The 19,440-nt window shown below is 56.3% G+C and overlaps 2 protein-coding genes across 2 annotated transcripts; one reads left to right on the top strand and one right to left on the bottom strand.

The window, feature by feature from the left end:
- Positions 1-303: 303 nt before the first annotated feature.
- LOC119101631 (cullin-1) lies at positions 304-9,817 on the bottom strand (the record flags this gene model as incomplete). Its single annotated transcript, XM_037225032.1, is given in 11 exon segments — positions 304-462; positions 615-794; positions 2,196-2,271; positions 2,616-2,800; positions 3,276-3,375; positions 3,639-3,832; positions 4,688-4,842; positions 5,180-5,279; positions 5,930-6,148; positions 6,383-6,711; positions 9,671-9,817. Coding segments are annotated over 10 exon segments (1,695 nt in total), but the record flags the coding sequence as incomplete, so codon positions are not given.
- A 327-nt stretch (positions 9,818-10,144) lies between these two features.
- LOC119100987 (nicalin) lies at positions 10,145-19,422 on the top strand. The gene is made up of 10 exons (XM_037224221.1): positions 10,145-10,390; positions 12,538-12,728; positions 14,075-14,219; positions 14,768-14,946; positions 15,254-15,463; positions 15,887-15,994; positions 16,397-16,546; positions 16,954-17,124; positions 17,688-17,809; positions 18,827-19,422. The coding sequence occupies exons 1-10, from the start codon at positions 10,237-10,239 to the stop codon at positions 19,068-19,070; spliced, it is 1,674 nt and encodes a 557-aa protein (XP_037080116.1). The 5' UTR covers positions 10,145-10,236; the 3' UTR covers positions 19,071-19,422.
- The last annotated feature ends 18 nt before the right edge of the window (positions 19,423-19,440 follow it).

A 19,440-nucleotide genomic window follows, 5' to 3' on the forward strand; every position in this document is an offset into this window, starting at 1 on the left:
CTGCAAGATGGCGCTGATGGCATTGCACTCGAGGGCACACCAAGGCAAAAATAGTGGCTAACGGAACAATCAGCCTCGTACCATGTCCCTTTTACGCACTTTTTCGACCCATCACAAAGAGATTCAGCGAATTTCTACAGCGACCAAACTGTGCGCAACACTTCCTGCCAACAATCTGAGCTGTGAACTTAACTAAACTGAATTTTCGAACTGTAAAAACCACGCTGACGGGTGGTATCTCCGCCAACACTCGGAGGAGGACAGCCCGGACCGGAGCGACACCGGCCGGCCGAGCATACTGACCTGCTGCGGGAGCAGGAACGTGGCCGACTGCGTGAAGGGCCAGGAGCCGGACGAGCACACCTGGATGCTGAAGTCCAGGTCCAGGCCCTGGCTGCTGTCGGCCGCGCTGCTGTGACGCCGCCGGAAGTCGTCGTTCAGGCCCTTCGATATGCCCACGTCCTGCGGGCGGCACGGCCGCCGGCGGTGAGATCGGAGCCGCGCGGCCCGTCCAGCAGGCCCGGAAGCGCGCGACAGCGGCGACGCGCCCACCGTCGTCAAGACAGCCTCGCCACCCACAAGACCGCCAGCTCTGCCCACCGGCGGACACTCACTTGGAACATGCGCTGCAGCTTGCACGTGTACTCGTAGCCGCAGGCCTGCTTTAGCTTGGATATCATCGAGGCCTCGGCGTCGTCACTGGCCGACATTTGCTGCACCAGACGCTTAGCCAGCATCTTGCTGTAGAAGGTTTGAAAGACATCCTTGTCCTCAATATACTTGAAGACGATCATCTGCAAGGGCGGTGTGCACGATGTAGGGTACGAACGGAACGAATGCACAAGGAACTGGTGAACACGTCGGCGGAAGTGACTCAATGATGACGGTTTTGTGTTCTTCCGAGTCAGCTTATCTGGTGAGCTCGACGCCACAAGCGAGTTCTTTAAGTTGGGGTTAACTCTCAAACGTATTGCGGTGTCAGTAGATGACAGCAAAACGCCTCAGTAGAAGAGCTACATGATTCTGTCCAACTACGACAATCATGAATCAACCAAAGTCGCGGGCACTCAGAAATTCCATTTCAACATCTGCAAAGGGAATAATGACATCATAAGGTGTTCACCATACGCAACACATATCAAACAGCGGTTTCTGATGACGATCAACGCCTTTGTGTGGTTACGCCCTGTTGCCGGCGCGCGCTGGGAAAAACCTGCCCCCAGCTCCAAGGTCACGTCCGCATGCACATCAGCAGACGGGAGCCTTTGGAGACAAGGGTCGGAGTCACAGTGTTCCAATATTCGGCCACTTGGGTGGCAGGGATGTCGATATTTTTCATGCTATAACACCCCGGCTTTGGGGTCACTGCCTACGGCCTCTACCCCATAGCCCCTCCCCTCCCCCCCGCTCCCGACTCATTGTTGATGGCCCCCGCTCCCGACTCACCACTGATGGCCCCCGCTCCCGACTCACCACCGACGGCCCCCGCTCCAAAAGACTCACCCCCGACGACCCCCGCTCCAGACTCACCACCGACGACCCCCGCTCCAAAAGACTCACCCCCGACGACCCCCGCTTCAGACTCACCACCGACGGCCCCCGCTCCAGAAGACTCACCCCCGACGGCCCCCGCTCCAGACTCACCACCGACGGCCCCCGCTCCAGACTCACCCCCGACGGCCCCCGCTCCCGACGCACCCCCGACGGCCCCCGCTCCCGACGCACCCCGACGGCCCCCGCTCCCGACGCACCCCCGACGGCCCCCGCTCCCGACGCACCCCCGACGGCCCCCGCTCCCGACCTACCACCGATGGCCCCCCGCTCCCGACTCACCACTGATGGCCCCCGCTCCCGACTCACCACCGACGGCCCCCCGCTCCAAAAGACTCACCCCCGACGACCCCCGCTCCAGACTCACCACCGACGGCCCCCGCTCCAAAAGACTCACCCCCGACGACCCCCGCTTCAGACTCACCACCGACGGCCCCCGCTCCAGAAGACTCACCCCCCGACGGCCCCCGCTCCAGACTCACCACCGACGGCCCCCGCTCCAGACTCACCACCGACGGCCCCCCGCTCCCGACGCACCCCGACGGCCCCCGCTCCCGACTCACCACCGACGGCCCCCGCTCCCGACTCACCCCCGACGGCCCCCGCTCCAGACTCACCACCCATGGCCCCCGCTCCCGACTCACCACTTGGTTGAGTATGTCCTCGAGCTCTGTCTCCTCCGGGTTTTTGCTGCTCTTCCGCAGCAGCAGATCACAGTACCTGCAACACAAACACAACGTGCGCGCCTGCCGTTCCAGAACCACGACACACAACAGTACCTGCAACACGAAGTGCGCACCCGCCGTTCCAGAACCATGACACACCACTGAACTGCTCTGCGGAACTGCAGCCGTTTTTCATTTTAGCCATTTCAGCCATTTTCATTTTAGCCGTTTAGCCAGCCGTTACTCAATTACGCCGTTCCAGTCGGATCTCTACTGCGGACGACCTCTGAGTGGTCAGGCCGCGCGCCCCACCCCTGCCAGAGAGACCTGCCGGCGCCGCCCGGTCCGCTCGGTCCGCCCGGCCGGCCGACCCGCGGCCGAGCATCGCCGACCGCGCACCTGGCTAACAGCTCGGGGCTCTTCGACGACTTGGCGTCCTTTGTGACGGGGTTGTTGTTGATGAACTTGCCGCACGCCTTGTCCAGCGCCGCGATGAAGCCCGCGTCGTTTTTGAAGGCGCCCTGCACCATTTCATTGTACTTGCGCTGCACGTTCAATATCGTCTGCACGTACTCCTTGGGGTCCTGCCCAGAACAAGGACGAAGGCTGCGGCAACCGACCATATCGGCAAGCGAAACAGACATCCCTCCCCATTCCAGCTTGACACCCCATTCAAACAGCGACAGGACGCTCCAGGCAAGGCTGTTCATCTCAAAAACGGTGATCACGGCAACCGAACTAGATGAGCGCAAAGTAGCGTCACCGTCTTCCTAACCGAGCGATATCACACGTGCGCCAGGAACATTTCGGCCCATAACTATGCGCAGCCTGAGCATTTTTGACGTGAGGTCATTATTTTACAGTGAAATGCAGCGCGTGGCGACACTTTCACTCCTATGTACGGTTACTTTCTGTCACAAGCGAACACAACTGACATTTTCAAGATGAGGCAGTGTTAGGAGCGTTTTCCTATCATGTCCAAAGTAGGCTGTGGGGAACCAGAGCCGCCAGCGGCATGACTGGGCAGTAGTGTCCGGCACACGAGGACGAGCGGCTCACGTTCGAGGCGTCGTCGCCGATCTTCTCGATGGCCTGGATGCCCTGGTTGACGATGTGGTTCTCCAGTATGGTCCTCAGCTCACTCAGGCCGTCCGGTATCCTGGGAAGGGGACCAGGGGTCGCACAGTCAGACGCAGACGCGGCCAACGCCAGCACACGCCGCACAACATCGCCCTTCGTCGTGCCCGCCACCAGCGATTCTGCGGGAATGGATCTTCAGTGCTGGTGACCAGCGGATTTTTTATACGTCGCGTGATATAAAGAAGTCTCGGTGGACACGCCACACGACCTTAATCCTCAGAAAGTATGGGTGACAGAACAAGATGACGCTAAAAGCCAGCGAAAACACAGGACACTACTCACCGCGACACCAGGTTGAACATGCGCTCCAGGTCGTCGTTTTTGTCGTCGTTGAGCAGGTTCTGGAACTCGGCGTGCAGCGTCTCGAGCCGGCGCTGGATGAGCACGCGCTCGCAGCTGGAGGCCAGCTTGTCGTGCGTGCTCTCGTGCAGGTAGAGCTGGACGCGGCGCTGCTCCTCCTGCAGCCGGAGCTCCGCCTGCCGGGCCGGCCGGCGCGGCGCGTCAGCGGCCGAGCTCGGCCAGACAGCGCAAACACCACGGGGAGGCACTGCTGGGAGGCGCCGCTGGGACGGGGGAGCATTACGGGGGGGGGGGGGGGCGGGCACCGCTGGGACCACAGGCAGCCACTGCTGGGAGGCACCGCTGGGACGGGGAGCATTAGGGGAGGCGTCGCTGGAGCCACGGTGAGATACTGCTGGAGCCACGGGAAGCACCACTCGAGCCACGGCGAGGCACTGCTGGGACCATGGGAACAAAGGCACCGATGGGGGGCACCGCTGAGACGGGAAGCATCAGGGGAGACCGGGGCCATGGGGAGGCGAGGTAGGGGCCGCACCAGCGGCCGGACCTCAGGTACACCGCGTGATGCAGGATCGTGACACCGGCCGGGCAGAGCCGTAGCTCCCCGTCAACGGAGGTCATGAGCAGCATGCCAGGAGAAGTGACGTGGGTGCCGATGATGACGTAGGGGGTCACTGTGTAAAGACGATGTCACGACACCACGTAGCGGGGGCGTCAGGCAGCCCCACGCTGGCGGGAGGTCAGGAGATGTCAACAAAAGGACAGCTCGAGCAGCTACCTCATGGAACGCTGAGCGTACACGCGTCTGGCGTGGCAGATTAACGGAGCTGGATGTTAGAGTGGATGCACACACAACCCGGCGATCAAGCGAGCCATTCAAATTTCAAACGTCGCTTGCTAAATTGAGCATGCGCCGTCAAACACACAAAAAGCATCATGAAGCGTCCCGGCCATTTGGCGTCGTTTAGCGGCACGGAACAGCAGCCGCTGGCCGCCGCCGTCGGACGCTGCCGGCGCCCGGGTCCACTCACCTTGCGCAGGTACTCGGTGATGGGGTTCTGGCTGATGAACTCTGTGCTCTCGCGGGTGTAGTAGCGCTCCGTGTCCTCGAGGAACACCTTCTCGAACGACTCCCGGTACACAGACAGGTTGATGCCCTTGGGGCCTGGCTCCTCGTCCTTGAGACCTGCGACGGGCCGGTGCCGGTCATCCAGCCGCGGCACTCTATGACCCGCCCAGACCCGACCCGACCTGAGCCGAGTCTCATGCGCAGCACGCCAGCGCACAGTCGACGCACGGCGAAGTCAGTCGCTGCGTGACCCCGCGTCAGAGCTGATATGAATGGTGTGCGAACCGCCCGCAGCGCAGCGCCGAAACATCGCCAACACGGCGAGCTCCAACGTAATTTACAACACGCAGGCAGGTGCCGAGACACTTGGCTTGTAGCAATTTGGCCCAGCGCACCGATGCGTGTCCCGATTGCCGACCGGTACGAGGCGCGAGGCAGCGCCCGGAGCTCTTACCGAGCTCAACGTAGCTGTTGATGACGCCGCTAACTAGCCGCGTGTTTATGGTCTCTCCGTTCCTCTCCCGTTCGATGAGCTTCAACACGGCGTTCGTCACCTGAAAACGGCCGCGGCCGAGCGAGCGTCACTAGTGTGTCAGAGACACTGACGCGACACGCAGCGGGCCACAGCGCGTGCCCATTGTGACACCGGGCTGCCGAAGGCACAGAAGGGACCCACTGCGGGATTTGGTGCAAGGTGGTAAGGTGTGTCGTGAATGTGTGACGCCTCAATACATTCTGAAGCACCATCACTGAAAAACACACGATGTGCATTATCACATAAGCCATTAAGGACGAAATGACGTTTAAAAGGTTTACAGTACCACACATGATATACGTTAAAACAAATGCCAGTCAGAACAAAATGGGCTCCCAATGGTTAACGGAAATTCTGAATCCATTGCAGCAGCGGTCAGACTCCGTCGGCGGTTGCGGGCAGTCGGACAAAAATAGCTTCCGGACAAAAAGCGCGGCCTGCCGTTCCAAGAGCCCCCCTCTCCTCGGCGCGGCGCACTACCCGCCCGCGCAACGCATCCTGCCAAGCGCCTTGGCACCGCGACAAAGAGCCACCGATCACAAAGAACTCCACCGTCGGCACAGCAGCCCGCGAGCCCGGCTGCCCCCACCAGCGGCCGGCTGCACGTGGCTGCCAATCACGCGCACCAGGGCTACGTTCGACGTGCCTGCTGGTGGTTCGCCGACCCACCTGTTTGTGTAGCGGCTTGAAGAGATGCTCGCGCCACGTGTCTAGCGCCAGCTGATACACCTCGTAGATGTCCTTGCGGCCCTCCTCCAGCTCGCGCCGCACCCAGTGCCGGTTGATGTAGGCGCACACGCCGTTCAGCACGTTGGAGCTGAACTGGTACTCGCTCCAGTTCTTTGTGTAGAACTGCAGCACCGGCTCATCCATCAGCTCCTTGCCGCCCTGCGGACGCGGGCCGCGGACGGGGCGGCGTCAGCACGGGCGACCCTGCACTCCCCTCACGCGGGACAGGATCGGCTCGGGACGCCCCTTCTGGCGAGATCAGGAGCCCACCATCACGGCCGGCCGCCGCCAGCTCCCGGCGTGCAGCCCGAGGGGAGCGAGCCGGGCGGCGGCAAGCACTCGTTGGGCACCGGGATCCAGCGCGAACGCCCACACAACGCACCGAAGGCTCACCTTGAGTAGCCTCATCAGGTACCCCTTGAAGAACTCCCTGAGTCGCTTGTAGAGTTCATGGCCGACAATCTGCGCGCCACTGTGACACGTGCTGCTCTTCTTGGACTTGGCCGACGAGGCGCGCGAACTGGACGGCTGCGTCTGCTGCTGCACGCTGGTGCAGTAGTTGTAGACGAGGGTGTAGAGCTGGAGGTAGCGCTCGCGGCCCATCGACTGGCCACTGTACACCTGCTCGATGCCGCGCAGCAGGTCGCCCCATATCTCGTCCAGCTCCGTCTGCCGCGTCTGCTGACTGCCTTGGCCCAGGTGACGAGACATCGGGATCATATCTGGCGGCCAGCAGACGCGTCACCCACACCGGCCGTCGCCGAGGCAATCTCGGAGGAAGAGGCCGTGTCACAGCCACCCTTATCCTGTCAGTGACAGATCCCTGGGGGACTGAGACAGCGATCGTATTCTGGAGGCTGAGGCTACATTACAGGCACCCTTATCCTGCCAGCGACAGATCCCTCGGGGGACTGACACAGCGATCATATTATGGAGGCCGAGGCTACATTACAGGCACCCTTATCCTGCCAGCGACAGATCCCTGGGGGGACCGACACAGTGATCATATTATGGAGGCTGAGGCTACATTACAGGCACCCTTATCCCTGATAGTGACAGCTCCCTGGGGGACTCAGACAGGGATGGTATTACAGGAGGCTGAGGCTACATTACAGGCACCCTGATGCTGGCAGTGACAGATAACTTGGGGGAGGGATGAGACAGGGATCATATTACAGGATGCTGAAGCTACATTACAGGCACCTTTATCCCTGATAGTGACAGATCCCTGGGGGATGGAGACAGGGATAGTATTACAGGAGGCTGAGGCTGCACTGCAGACACCCTCATCCTGCCCGTGACAGATCCCTGGGGGGGGGGGGGGGGGGGGGGGGCTGAGACAGGGATCATATTACAGGAGGCTGATGCTGAGGCTATGTTACTGACACCCACATCTGGCCAGTGGCAGACCACTGGGGGAGGGGGGGGGGAGGGGGAAGAGCAGGGCTGAGGCAGAATTAAGATTACAGATACTGCTCATCCTGACCAAAACCAAACAAAGGGGCTCTGGAGGCTGCACTGTAGGATAGGCACTGTCCACCCTGGACAGGAGCAAAGGAACAAAGAGCCAGGACCATCTTTGCAGACATAAGACATCATCAACATGACTCAGGACAGTATAATAGATGCTCTAACCATCATGAACACACACAACTCCAAAAAGGGGTGCATGCCAGTGCCTCCAATGAAAATGCTTGTAAGAACAAAAACACGGTCACATCCTAGGAATACATCCTTGCGGTCTTATCAGATACCTGCTTGGCAGACTTGCACAGGTGCAGATATGCCCAGGAAGAAGCCATAAATTATTGAAGTACTGAACCTACCAAGATGCCCTCTGCCATAAAAGCATATTCAAGGCACAGTTGGACAGACATATGACTCAGAGTGAAGTTGAAGAAGAGTGAAGTGAAGAAGAAGTTGGTGACACTGGGATATTTTGAGCCAACATAACAAAACTCAGCTTGGTAATAACCTATCAACTTAGGTCATCCTTCCTATATACAGCAAGAGAGAGAATGACCAATTATTGGGGGAGGGAGGGGGAGGGGGCTGCAGCCCAACCTGGGTGGGGATGAAGCCCCCCTGACTGAGTTGTTAACTACACCCCTGGTGTGCATGGCACAGCCTAGGATCATACAACCAATAGTTCCAGGAGAAAGTACCTCCAAGCCAATGTGCATTTTATCATCATAAAAATAAGATCATGCCTACTCAAATAACACTGATAAAATCAGTACATACTCGAGCATATCATATTTCTTTTTGCCTACTTGGTACATTTTCACTGATTTTCTTCTTATTTACAGTGTCATAGTTAAGTTATACCTTGTCCAATACATACATCAAAGGACAGCTCAGTACCATTCAAAGGTACTTTTGTAATGAGTGTGTTAAAGCACAACTTTGTGGTGTGATGTAGAAAAACACAAGACCAAGCATGTTCAGGAATTTTGGACTTATATAGCTGATCAGTTGCATGCCTTAGTCAGAACTTTCTATGCTATAGGAAACTCTCCTTAGTAAGACTTTTTGGACCTTTTTAAGAGCATCATTAAAGTACCATACATGGCCATGGTAAACACTGCTACATAATGTTAAAAAAGAGCATTGTACATCAACTGTTTTTTAAGGCAAAACATATGGTAATTAATAATTAAACAGGTTATCTAAATTCTTAGCTTGGAACTGAAACAACTACAATAGCAAACATCAGAGAGCTGCAAACATGCAGCAACTGCGACCCTGGCACCATTGCTACACATGATCACAACATTACTGGGTGGCTAAACAAAAATTGCTAATGCATTACATGTATATGGCATGGAACATGGGCACCAATGGGACACTGGGTTGAAGGGGATAGGGTGGGAAGGTTAGGTTAGGTTAGGTTAGGTTAGGTTAGGTTAGGTTAGGTTAGGTTAGGTTAGGTTAGGTTAGGTTAGGTTAGGTTAGGCTAGGTTAGGTCAGGTTAGGTTAGGTTAGGTTGGGTTGGGTTAGGTTAGATCAGGTTAGGTTAGGTTGGGCTAGTTTAGGCTATGTTCTGAACTTTTCTCAGCTGTTTTATAAACATACCTACACATCAGTAATGTATTTCATTGCATTGTTACTGTAACCTTGGCCCCATGCATGTTTATGGTTCTTGATGAGCCATAATATTGTGACCATGTAATGGTACCACAGAAACAGCACTGGGGGAGGGGGGGAGGGGTCAAAGTGGCAGTGTGTGCCACAATCAGGACCTTGCTATCCTTATTATTAAAATTGTAAGGTAGGAGCATGAATCTACCTGTTTTATAATTATCTACAATATGTTCCACATTAAACCCAACAAATGATGTACAATGCTCTTTTTAACATTAGGTACCAATGTATACCTATACCCAACACATAAAGAACTTGGAAAATGCAATGTGCTGCACTCTAAAGGGAGCCCAGCAACAAAGCACACAGGCAGAAAAGAGAAACAACCCGTGTAAGTGCTTCAGAAATCATGGCACCATCAACAGCATGAGAAGTTCTATCAAATATTTCAGAGATGCCATTTATGCCTACACAGCAGCAAAAAGGCAATCATAAATACAAGGTAATTCCCCCATGACGCTACCAATGCGCCGCAGAGTAAGATGTTCTACAAATCGACTTTCACATAACAGGGGTACAATCATTTTATTCTCTCACCTTTCACGAGGACTTCAATCAGTCTTCCCTATCTTATAAGGGGACGCTTTGAAAAAAGAAACCCGATAACCCCTATGCCGACTATTTTACACAAAGCGCTGCTCACACAAAAGAAACCTCTAATCACACGATATTGCAACGCATTCCCTTCTCTCTGTAGCAGCTTCTTTTGCCTCTCGTGGAAAAGCTACCAGATTAATTTGGGTGCTATGGACTGTAAAGAAGTTTGTACCACGGCTCTTACAGCACATGCCGCGCTGATGTTATTCGACAGATTTTGATAACTTTAATATTTTTTGTCTTTTAATTCTCGTTGAATCGGGATCAATAATTTAAATGTGTTGTTTATATGCACTAAGCTCATGATACAGCAGAGAATGGTAGGGAAAATTTTGCAGCTCAAATTGCGGCACTTGCGAATCGCAAGTGACTATTTCCTCGCCGCGTCGAAACAGCGATCACTCAGCAGGCAACGTTGTGATTGCTGTGGTGGGGTGAAGGGACGTATCCCATTGAGCCACCCCACTACTTAGCAATAATTCACAGCACTCGGTGATATCGTGGAAATGGAGCTTCATGATGTCTTGGAAGCATTTAGATTCCACTGGTTACTCTTTGCATTTGTTCCTATCCTGCTCCTAGTGACGTCGCCCGTTCGTGGCGCACACGAAATACCGGTCTTCAGGCTTCAGCAATTCGATCTGTCAGGTTCTTCATTCGGTGAGTTTTATGTTAGGGAAATTCTGTCATCAGTTGTGAAATAATTTCTATCACAGAGACATCCTTTTATGGCTAGGCAGTATTGGTGCACAAATAAAGCCAACTGTAATTTTTTCCAGTCAGCATGCTAACATACACTCTTGTCTAAAAGACTGTTCGTGCTGCATGGGGCAACCAGAATGGAAGCGGGCTATGCGATCAGAATTATAGTAGATGCTGATTCATTGTGTTACTGAGGATGTGCAAAACTGCAATCAATAAATGCCTAAATAGATGGCATGTTACTATGATGTGGTTGAGGTCCAGTTTTGTGATAATTGCCATGAAAAGTGATTTATGATGATGGGCATTTCAGTTGATGTGTGTGATATTCATTGTGTTGTTATCACATAAAACAGTCTGCAAACTATGGCAGAGCTTGTTAGGATCTCATTTGGCCAGAGAGGGGTGCATTTGCAAGTTGTGTGCAAGTATAAAAGTATTGGGGCAGAAATTATTGAATTGGACTATTGAGCATATCATAATGTGTTAACAATACAAACATGGTGAGATTGCAGAAAATAACCAAATCTGATGGCTTATCATGATGTTTGGGCTAAGGTTAATCAAGTGTGTGCTTAATGGTGTAAGTTGCTGTTATATGTAGGACAGGATTTTGTGTGCCCACACATCGTCTTGGCATATTTCCATAGTTTGCAGACTAGTATCTAAATGTGGCATTCTCTTCTAAAAATAGTACTGAGGTTGGGAGGTATTGCATTTGCAAATGACATTTCACATGGATTTTTTAAAGCTGGCTGATAGCTAGCAGTTTTAGTAATTGTATGTGGTGAATGAGGACTACCCTCATTCTAACAATACTCCATGTTTTCAAAAAAGGAAATTGTTTCAATGTTACTTAACCACCTATTTGTGAGTTATTTGACTTGCAAGATGGCATTTAACTTTCTTAACATCTTGCCCTTAATGTTTTGTAGCCTATGCAGTGCACATAGTTACCCTGGTGGTGTCTTATTCAGGATGGTTATATCATTGTATGAAATATAGCAGACACAGTGAGTGAACTGGCACCACAGTGGAGGCACCACATGGGCTCAGAATTGTCCTGGAACATATTGATGTGTTTCTTTCTATGTGCTGTGCTGAATAGAAGTATGCATTTCAAACTATCTTTTCCAAAGGTCTTAGAACTTAAGGAAATTAATTCAGGTATGATAAATTTCCTTCTCATATGAGTCATGGTTCACATGGATTTGTTTGTGGCCATGTTGCAGAAATGCTCTGATAAATTGAGCACATTTATATAAACGAAACATCTGGAAAGCATGCAGTGCAGCTCTCAAAATGCTGCTTGCGAAAAGCTGCTTGAACCATGTATCTGTGGTTAGATATAGTTAAATTTTGATGATATTGTTCAGCCATTTTGCTTAAGTTGAGAGTTTGCTGATAGACTGGACAAGATTCTCTTAACTCTTGGTCTTTCTAGTAATGATAACAGCCATGTGCAGAAATGACTTCAGGAAAATATGATGAAGATGAAGTTCAAGAGAGTGAAATGAATATGGTTATGAAATATATAGAAAACTTAAATATGATTATTTTCTTGTCCTGTACCCAAAAGAGCCTCTTGCTGGCCTTACCTGACTGGCATGTGAGAAACAATGATTGGCACCATCTGTGGCATATGGTCCTATATTGTGTGAGCACGCAATGAGGCTTACTTATAGCTTTGGCCTCTGAAATGGATTAGGGCTACCAAAATGGCATCCTTTTATGAAATACCTGGAAGGCTGCACCATGTTCTGACTGACTATTTGCCTTTCTTTTTTCTAAGAGCATTCTCTGTAGACTGTAGGCTTTGTTTTTTCCTTTGATATTTTGGTACTATATTCCTTTGATCATGTGGTACTCACTTCCCAGCAGGAAGTGAGTACCACATGATTTCATTACAACATTTAAATCCGCAATGTGCAGTGGAAGGCAAAGCTCAGAAGGCACAATATTTCTGATATTAGCACTTTGTTGTGGCTGACAAACTACTTTGTCATGATCAAAATCATCTGCTCAGCCATAGGTAAAAAAAATGTAGTTCAAAACTTTTTTAACAAGCCTGATCTCTTCAAAGACATCTCTGTTTCATGTTACAGGAAGCCGTTCATCCATGCTGAGTCTGGAGGCAGCCACTCAGCTCTCGTCTACGCCGTCGCGTCAGTGTCTTATAGTACGACTTGGAAAGCTGACGCTAGAGTCCGTGCAGAACATCCTGGCGAAGGGCCCGGGTGGACTGCTGATACTGATGCCAGAAGCACTCCATCAGATAACCAAGGAGCACCGTGAGGTGGGGAGCATGTGACAGGGAGCTGTGGTGTGCTCATCTATCACTCTATCAAATCTGGCATGTCTGGTATATATATACATATTATATATATATATATATATATATATATATATATATATATATATACCAGGTATTACATATTAGCATGTGGTCTTGCTTGCTGTTCGTGGTGTTTCTCATTCCGTGCTAAATATTCACAGAGGGCACATAGAGGATGCCGGTAGTGTAGTGGTTAACGCATCAGCGTTAACACATCAGCGTTAACCACTGCGCATCTGGGAAACTAGAGGTGCGGGGTTCGATTTCCCGCGGTGCCCGACCTTTCTGCCAGGATGAGAGGCAGGCGGCGCCATGTAGCCTCAGTAGCTGCGTGTGTCGTGAAGCCCCAATGACATGACAAGACGCTTTGGCCGCTAAGGGTTTTCCCACGCGCTACATGTGACAGGAAAGTGGTTCAGCTCACAGTGAATCAGTCAGTCATGGTTTAGGGTCGAACCATGCTGTCAGGTGCTTTTACCTATTTTGCTTGGAGTCTGCACACATACAGGGACTGTTATAATTTTGTGTATGTGATAATGCTTGTGATAGATATTTGAACTACCTGCACCAGGCTGAATGAACGTCCGGAAGGCACGTGTATAGGCTTTGTGGTGGGCCATTATGCAACACAGTGTGTGATACGTTCACTTCATGACGGCTGGCGGAAGATGGGGCTCGGGGTGCTGGTCATGCCGCAACGACTCAGCTGAGTTTCTGTCAAAGGGCATGCTTCACATTTAAAGATATTGAAGCAAGCATCAGGTATGATGAAACAAGCTCACTTAAACCTGTGGGTATTTTTTTAAAGCGGAAGTGACTGCTTCAGACAGGAAAATTTTCTGTTGAGTGAATATGTTGCGCAACGCGTCATAGTTTGATAACGTCATTGTACCTTGCGGAGCATTGATAGAGGGCCAATTGACGGCTGTTGTATCAGAAAATCGCACTCACGACGCCAGATATGAACGCCTTGACAATTATGTTCTTCTTGGCCTTGATCGCCGATGGCTTATGGAATGGCAGAATTTGAATGACATCATTATGATGCCACGAAGGCCAAGGTGACCTTGAAATACTCTCTGATGTGCCTGCTCCCGTTTTCTTGGACGTGTATCTCTTAAGGGGCTTAAGTCTTAACAAGGGTAAGATTGTAAACAACACTGAAAGGCCTTCAAGATGGCTTTTTTAGTTCAAAACCCCATATAATCGTGGAACACTTCCTGAAACAATATCGCGAGTTGCTGAGCTGTGTGAGCCGATACGTCTTCTTCTCCTGACCGGCGTGCCCGGGGATCACGATGTCGCAGACTCTGCAGTCGGTGGAGCAGTACCTGATGTCCGAGTCCTTCGGCATGCCCATCTTCTTCGCCGTGGAGACGCCAGAAGCGGCCGAGATGTACGCGTCCATCGAGCACGGCAGCGCTTCCGCCGCCTCCCGCTCGGCCACCGAAGGTATGCCAGCGGCCCGCTGGTCCGCACAGACGCCGGGTGAGTGGTGTCCTGTCGCATGACGTGTGAGACACCGTACTCGGCTGTCGGGTACCTTACGGAGGCTCGGAGTCTCGAGTGCGGTGCCCCGCTGTTGGATACCTTACAGAGAATCAAGGCCTCAAGGCCGGTATTCCTGCTGTCGTGGGCGAATGCTGAGAGTATGATGCAGCCACTGGAGGTAGGGTTTCCGCTGTCTGGTGCAGGCGCTAGACCAGACTGGAACAGACGACACGGCAGCCACTGCTCTTGACGCCCACGGGGTTACGGTACGTCGCTTACCGGTATCAGCACTTGGATGCGGTGCCGCGTGGCCGTGTGGTGGAACGGAGGGGCGGGGATGGGGGTGGGATCAGATGTGCCGACCGCAGCCGCACCACGACCAGCCTCGCCGCTCTCCACATGTTGTGCGGGCGACACTACCCGGATGGCGCCCTGTGGAGCCTGCGCGCAGCCCTGGCATGCGACGTGACCCAGCGTGACCCAGGTCGACGTGCCGCCCTCCGCCGCAGCGCTGCTGGCCTCCGTCCTGTCCACGGGCTTCCAGCTGGAGGCGGCCGGGCCCCAGAGCGCCCCGCTGGCCGCCGCCCAGCAGCACAACGTCGAGGGCCGGCTGCACGGCATCGGCGTGGAGGAGCAGCTGCCCACCGTGCTGCTGGTGGCCCACTACGACGCCATGGCCGCCGCGCCGGTCAGTGGCGGCGGCGCTGCTGTCGACAAGCGGGTCGCGGCCCAAGGCTGCGTGACGTCCCGGGCTGCGCGGCACGCGGGGACGCGAAGGGCGCGGGGCGGGCAGGCACGAGGTGGTCGGCTTCGGGCTAACAACTGTGGCGTACGCTTCAGAAAGGACGAGTCTAGGTGCACAGAATTAGGAATGTGTGTTTGTGTCGCTCGTGCCTGTCTGCACGCAGTGCATCAGACGCTGCCAACACTGTCGCGGCCTGTCGGTGGCATGCCAAACGCGCGCGCTGCGTCATGCTGCGCCTACCTTACCCCAGGAGCTTTCGATGGGCGCCGACTCGAACGGCTCGGGCGTGACGATGCTGCTGGAGCTGTCGCGTCTGCTCAGCAAGCTGTACCGCAGCCGCAGCACGCACCCACGGCTCAACCTGGTGCTGCTGCTGACGGCGGCCGGCAAGCTGAACTACGCCGGCAGCCGGCACTGGCTGGACGAGCACGGCGACAGCCTGGAGACGGCCGCCTCGCAGGTGGGGGCGGGGACGCCTGCTGGGCCGACCCGTGCCGCTGCCGGGCCGGGGCAGGAGGCGGGATGGACGCCCGGGTACTCACGCGCTCTCCCCGTTCCGCTGTCGTGACGCGGACTCTGGCGCCCTGGCCAGTCCGTCTGCTCTCTGATACAGGCTGCCCTTGCTCCCCGGAGCGGATGGCGAACGGCCGTGGTTTTGCGGTGCGGAAGAGCGCTCGGCACGTGGCGCGAGCGGATGTTGCGGTCGGCCCATGAGGACCGGCCCGCAAACGTGTGAAACGCCGTGTGGCGGCGCTATGAACCCTTCCGTTGCTCGGGAAACGTCGCCCGTTGTCGCACGCTCCACTCCGCCGGACCTGGCTCGTGCACACTTTGCACGGCTCACGCTGGGTGATGTGATGACTCGGTACGGTCCGTTCGGCAGGGCGTGCAGTTCGTGCTGTGCCTGGACAGCCTGGCGCAAGGCGACTCGCTCAGCCTGCACGTGTCGAAGCCGCCGAAGCCGGACAGCTCGGGCGACAAATTCTTCCAGGTACGGCTCGCGTCGCCGGTGTGCTCGCAGCGCGGCCGCTCCGTCGCCCGTGCTGTTGTTCCGCTCCTGAGCTGCCCCGCCCGCTCCTGAGCTGGTCTGCTCCTGAGCTGTCCCGCCCGCTCCTGAGCTGCCCCGCCCGCTCCTGAGTATTGTCTGCGGAGAGGCGTCACTGGACTCGTGACGCGACTGACCGGATCGATTGGTCAGAGGGTAGCTGACTTGCCTCAGCGGCTGAGCGGCGGCCGCGGCTCAGTCCCGCCGCGCCCTCCGCCGGCCGCTGCGACAGTCGTGTGAGCGTGAGCCGTCCTTGACGCCGCGGCCGCCGAGCTCGGCGCTGGCCGGGCAGCCGGCGCCCACAGCGGCCGTCTGCTCGGCGCGTGACGCCGACCCCGCCGCCCGCAGGCGCTGCGCTCGGCCGCCGCTGACGTTGCGCCCGGCCTGAACGTCAGCATGGTGCACAAGAAGATCAACCTGGGCGACCGCACGCTCGCCTGGGAGCACGAGCAGTTCAGCATGCGCCGACTGCCGGCCTTCACACTCTCGCACTACCAGGTGGGTCGACCGCCGGGCGGCGCCGGTCAGGTCGCGTGGCAGGCACGGAAGGGAACAAAAGTGATTGGCTAGGAGTAGATGAGGCGGCTCAGGCGTGCGTTGGCTCAGGCATAACAATTGACCATCGCTTTAATAAAGACCAATGTTGTGAATGTGATGCTCAACAGTCATTCCAGCTGCCCATTTTTGTGGTGGTGCTGTAGCCTGTTCGGGAGCCCTGGAATTACGCTAGCGTAGGAAACTGTGCAGAGTGCGCGTTATCCGTGAGTCGGCCCCAGTGTGGGGCCGGCGCCCGCGCGAGGGCAGTCCCGCCCCGGCCCTGGGAGCGATCAGAGCCAGCTGTGGCCGGATTGTGGCGTGACGCCGCCACCCCCGCCGCCGTGTGCTGACGGCGCCGGCGCCGCCAGGCCGCCTGGGACCCGTCGCTGCGCTCGCTGCTCGACACGCGGCCGGCGCTGGACGAGGCGCGGCTGGTGCGCAACACGCGCGTGGTGGCTGAGGCGCTGGCGCGCGTCATGTTCGACCTGCGCGCGCCGCCGCACGCCGCCGCGCCGCCGCTCCTCTTCACTGACGAGATGGTGAGCACGCGCGGCGAACCTCGCGGGACCGCGCTCGGTGGTCAACAGTTTGAGTTGTCGTCAGCTCGGATGTGTGCTGGCGGTCTTGCCATCACCCACGTGGCTAATGCGGTGTCCGCGAGGGCTTGTGAACGTGATGGCTGGAAAGAGTACTGGTTGGTCGCTTGTCTGAGGTCGGATATTTGGATGCTCGTTTTCGGTGCAGTGTGCAACAGTCTACGGGTGTCATATTTTCTCCACCCGACAGTGGTACGTTCGAATCGAAATATGAATTGCAGTATATGACTCAATGTCGGACCCTACATGTACCGAAGCAGTGCTGCTGCACGTGTTATTTGAATTATTTTCTTTTGGAGTGATACGCCCACTGTCATTTGGTATTGACACAGACAGCATGTGGGATGACAAACGTTGTCAATTCTCCCCTACCGAGATTTAGAATATCAATTTAACAAACTGTTGGGAAATACAGAGCCGATGTCGGGCCGCAGCAGGGACCCGGTGTGGGCAGCGCGTGCTGGCCAGGGGGGCGCTGAGGAACCCTCCCTCGTTTTCTGTTGCAGGCCGTCTCGGAAGAGGCGGTGCGCGGCTGGCTTGACTACCTGACGTCGGTACCGCGGCCGGCCCAGCTGCTCACCGACGCCTCCCACCACGTGGTGGCCAGTCTCAAGGCCGCCCTACAGAGGTGAACCTCACTCCCGCTCCCGGTCACAGCCGTGACCCCGCTCCCGGTCACAACCGTGACCCCGCGCCCGGTCACAACCGTGGCCCCGCCCGGTCACAGCCGTAACCCCGCGCCCGGTCACAACCGTGACCCCGCCCGGTCCACAACCATGGACCCCGCCCGGTCACAGCCGTGACCCCGCGCCCGGTCACAACCGTGACCCCGCGCCCGGTAACATCCGTGATCCCGCGCCCGGACACAGCCGTGACCCCGCTCCCGGTCACAACCGTGACCCCGCCCGGTCACAACCATGACCCCGCCCGGTCACAGCCGTGACCCCGCGCCCGGTCACAACCGTGACCCCGCGCCCGGTAACATCCGTGATCCCGCGCCCGGACACAGCCGTGACCCCGCTCCCGGTCACAGCCGTGACCCCGCTCCCGGTCACAACCGTGACCCCGCGCCCGGTCACAACCGTGGCCCCGCCCGGTCACAGCCGTAACCCCGCGCCCGGTCACAACCGTGACCCCGCCCGGTCACAACCATGACCCCGCCCGGTCACAGCCGTGACCCCGCGCCCGGTCACAACCGTGACCCCGCGCCCGGTAACATCCGTGATCCCGCGCCCGGACACAGCCGTGACCCCGCTCCCGGTCACAGCCATGACCCCGCTCCCGGTCACAGCCGTGACCCCGCTCCCGGTCGCTGCCACAGACGATCGGCAGTGACGCTCGTCTGATCAACTGATCGCCTGATCCGACCTGATCCTCCGGCACACGGAGTCTCGGCGTCGAGGCTGTCCAGAAGCGCAATCGAGCTATGTTCTTTGTTTTCTACGACCGGTCCCAGTTTGCGCACTTTTATTCCCGCGTTGTTCTTTGTGAATTTTTAAGTCGGCACCTCTTTCCGTGTCAAGGATACCACCGGTCAGGTCAGCCTATGTTGATAGTGTGACGTTCCGCCCGGTCCTGCCGCGTACGTCACATGCCCCCTGCGCTCGCCGTCGCTCTAACCGGGTGGCTGGGGGCGCCGCTACAGGGACCTGCACGACGTGCGCGTGTCGTCGCTGAGCGCCGACCGTCGCCAGCCCGACTGGGTGCTGTACGACGCCACGCGCGGGCAGGTGACCGCCTACCAGGTGAAGCCGGCCGTGTTCGACCTGGCCGCCACGGCCGCCATCGCTGCCTACCTCGGCCTCGTCTACCTGGCCGTGCAGAACTTCCACCAGCTGTACGCCATGGCGCAGAAGATCTCGCCAGTGTTCAAGGTGCGCGTCGAGTGAGCGGAGAGGCTGGAGCGCGAGGCGGGGCTGGTAGCCACCGGCGGGGCCGGCTTTGGCCGCAGGTCACTCGGGGCCCCGCCGGCCTCCCCCCCCCCCCCCGACGGCGACGGCGCCACCGTCCGCCGGTTTGCATACTCCGTGTGTAGCGTGTGGTGAGTGGCGTGTGTGGTGTGTGCCTTCGTCGTAGCCGGCCCGCGCGGGAGCGGCGTCCGCCGGTCGGCCGCCCGCAACTCGGCCGGCCCGCGCCGGCACCGAGCCGCTCGCGGAGTCACGTGTCAGGTATCTCGCAATCGACTGAGATGACAGACTGTCATTTTATAACCTAAATGCAATACATAGCGGACGCGGTGCAGGAGTCGTGAGAGGTGAC

The sequence above is a fragment of the Pollicipes pollicipes genome, unplaced genomic scaffold (genome assembly GCF_011947565.3).
Source record: "Pollicipes pollicipes isolate AB1234 unplaced genomic scaffold, Ppol_2.1 Scaffold_4881;HRSCAF=5763_pilon_pilon_pilon, whole genome shotgun sequence".
Taxonomy (NCBI): Eukaryota; Metazoa; Arthropoda; class Thecostraca; order Pollicipedomorpha; family Pollicipedidae; genus Pollicipes; species Pollicipes pollicipes.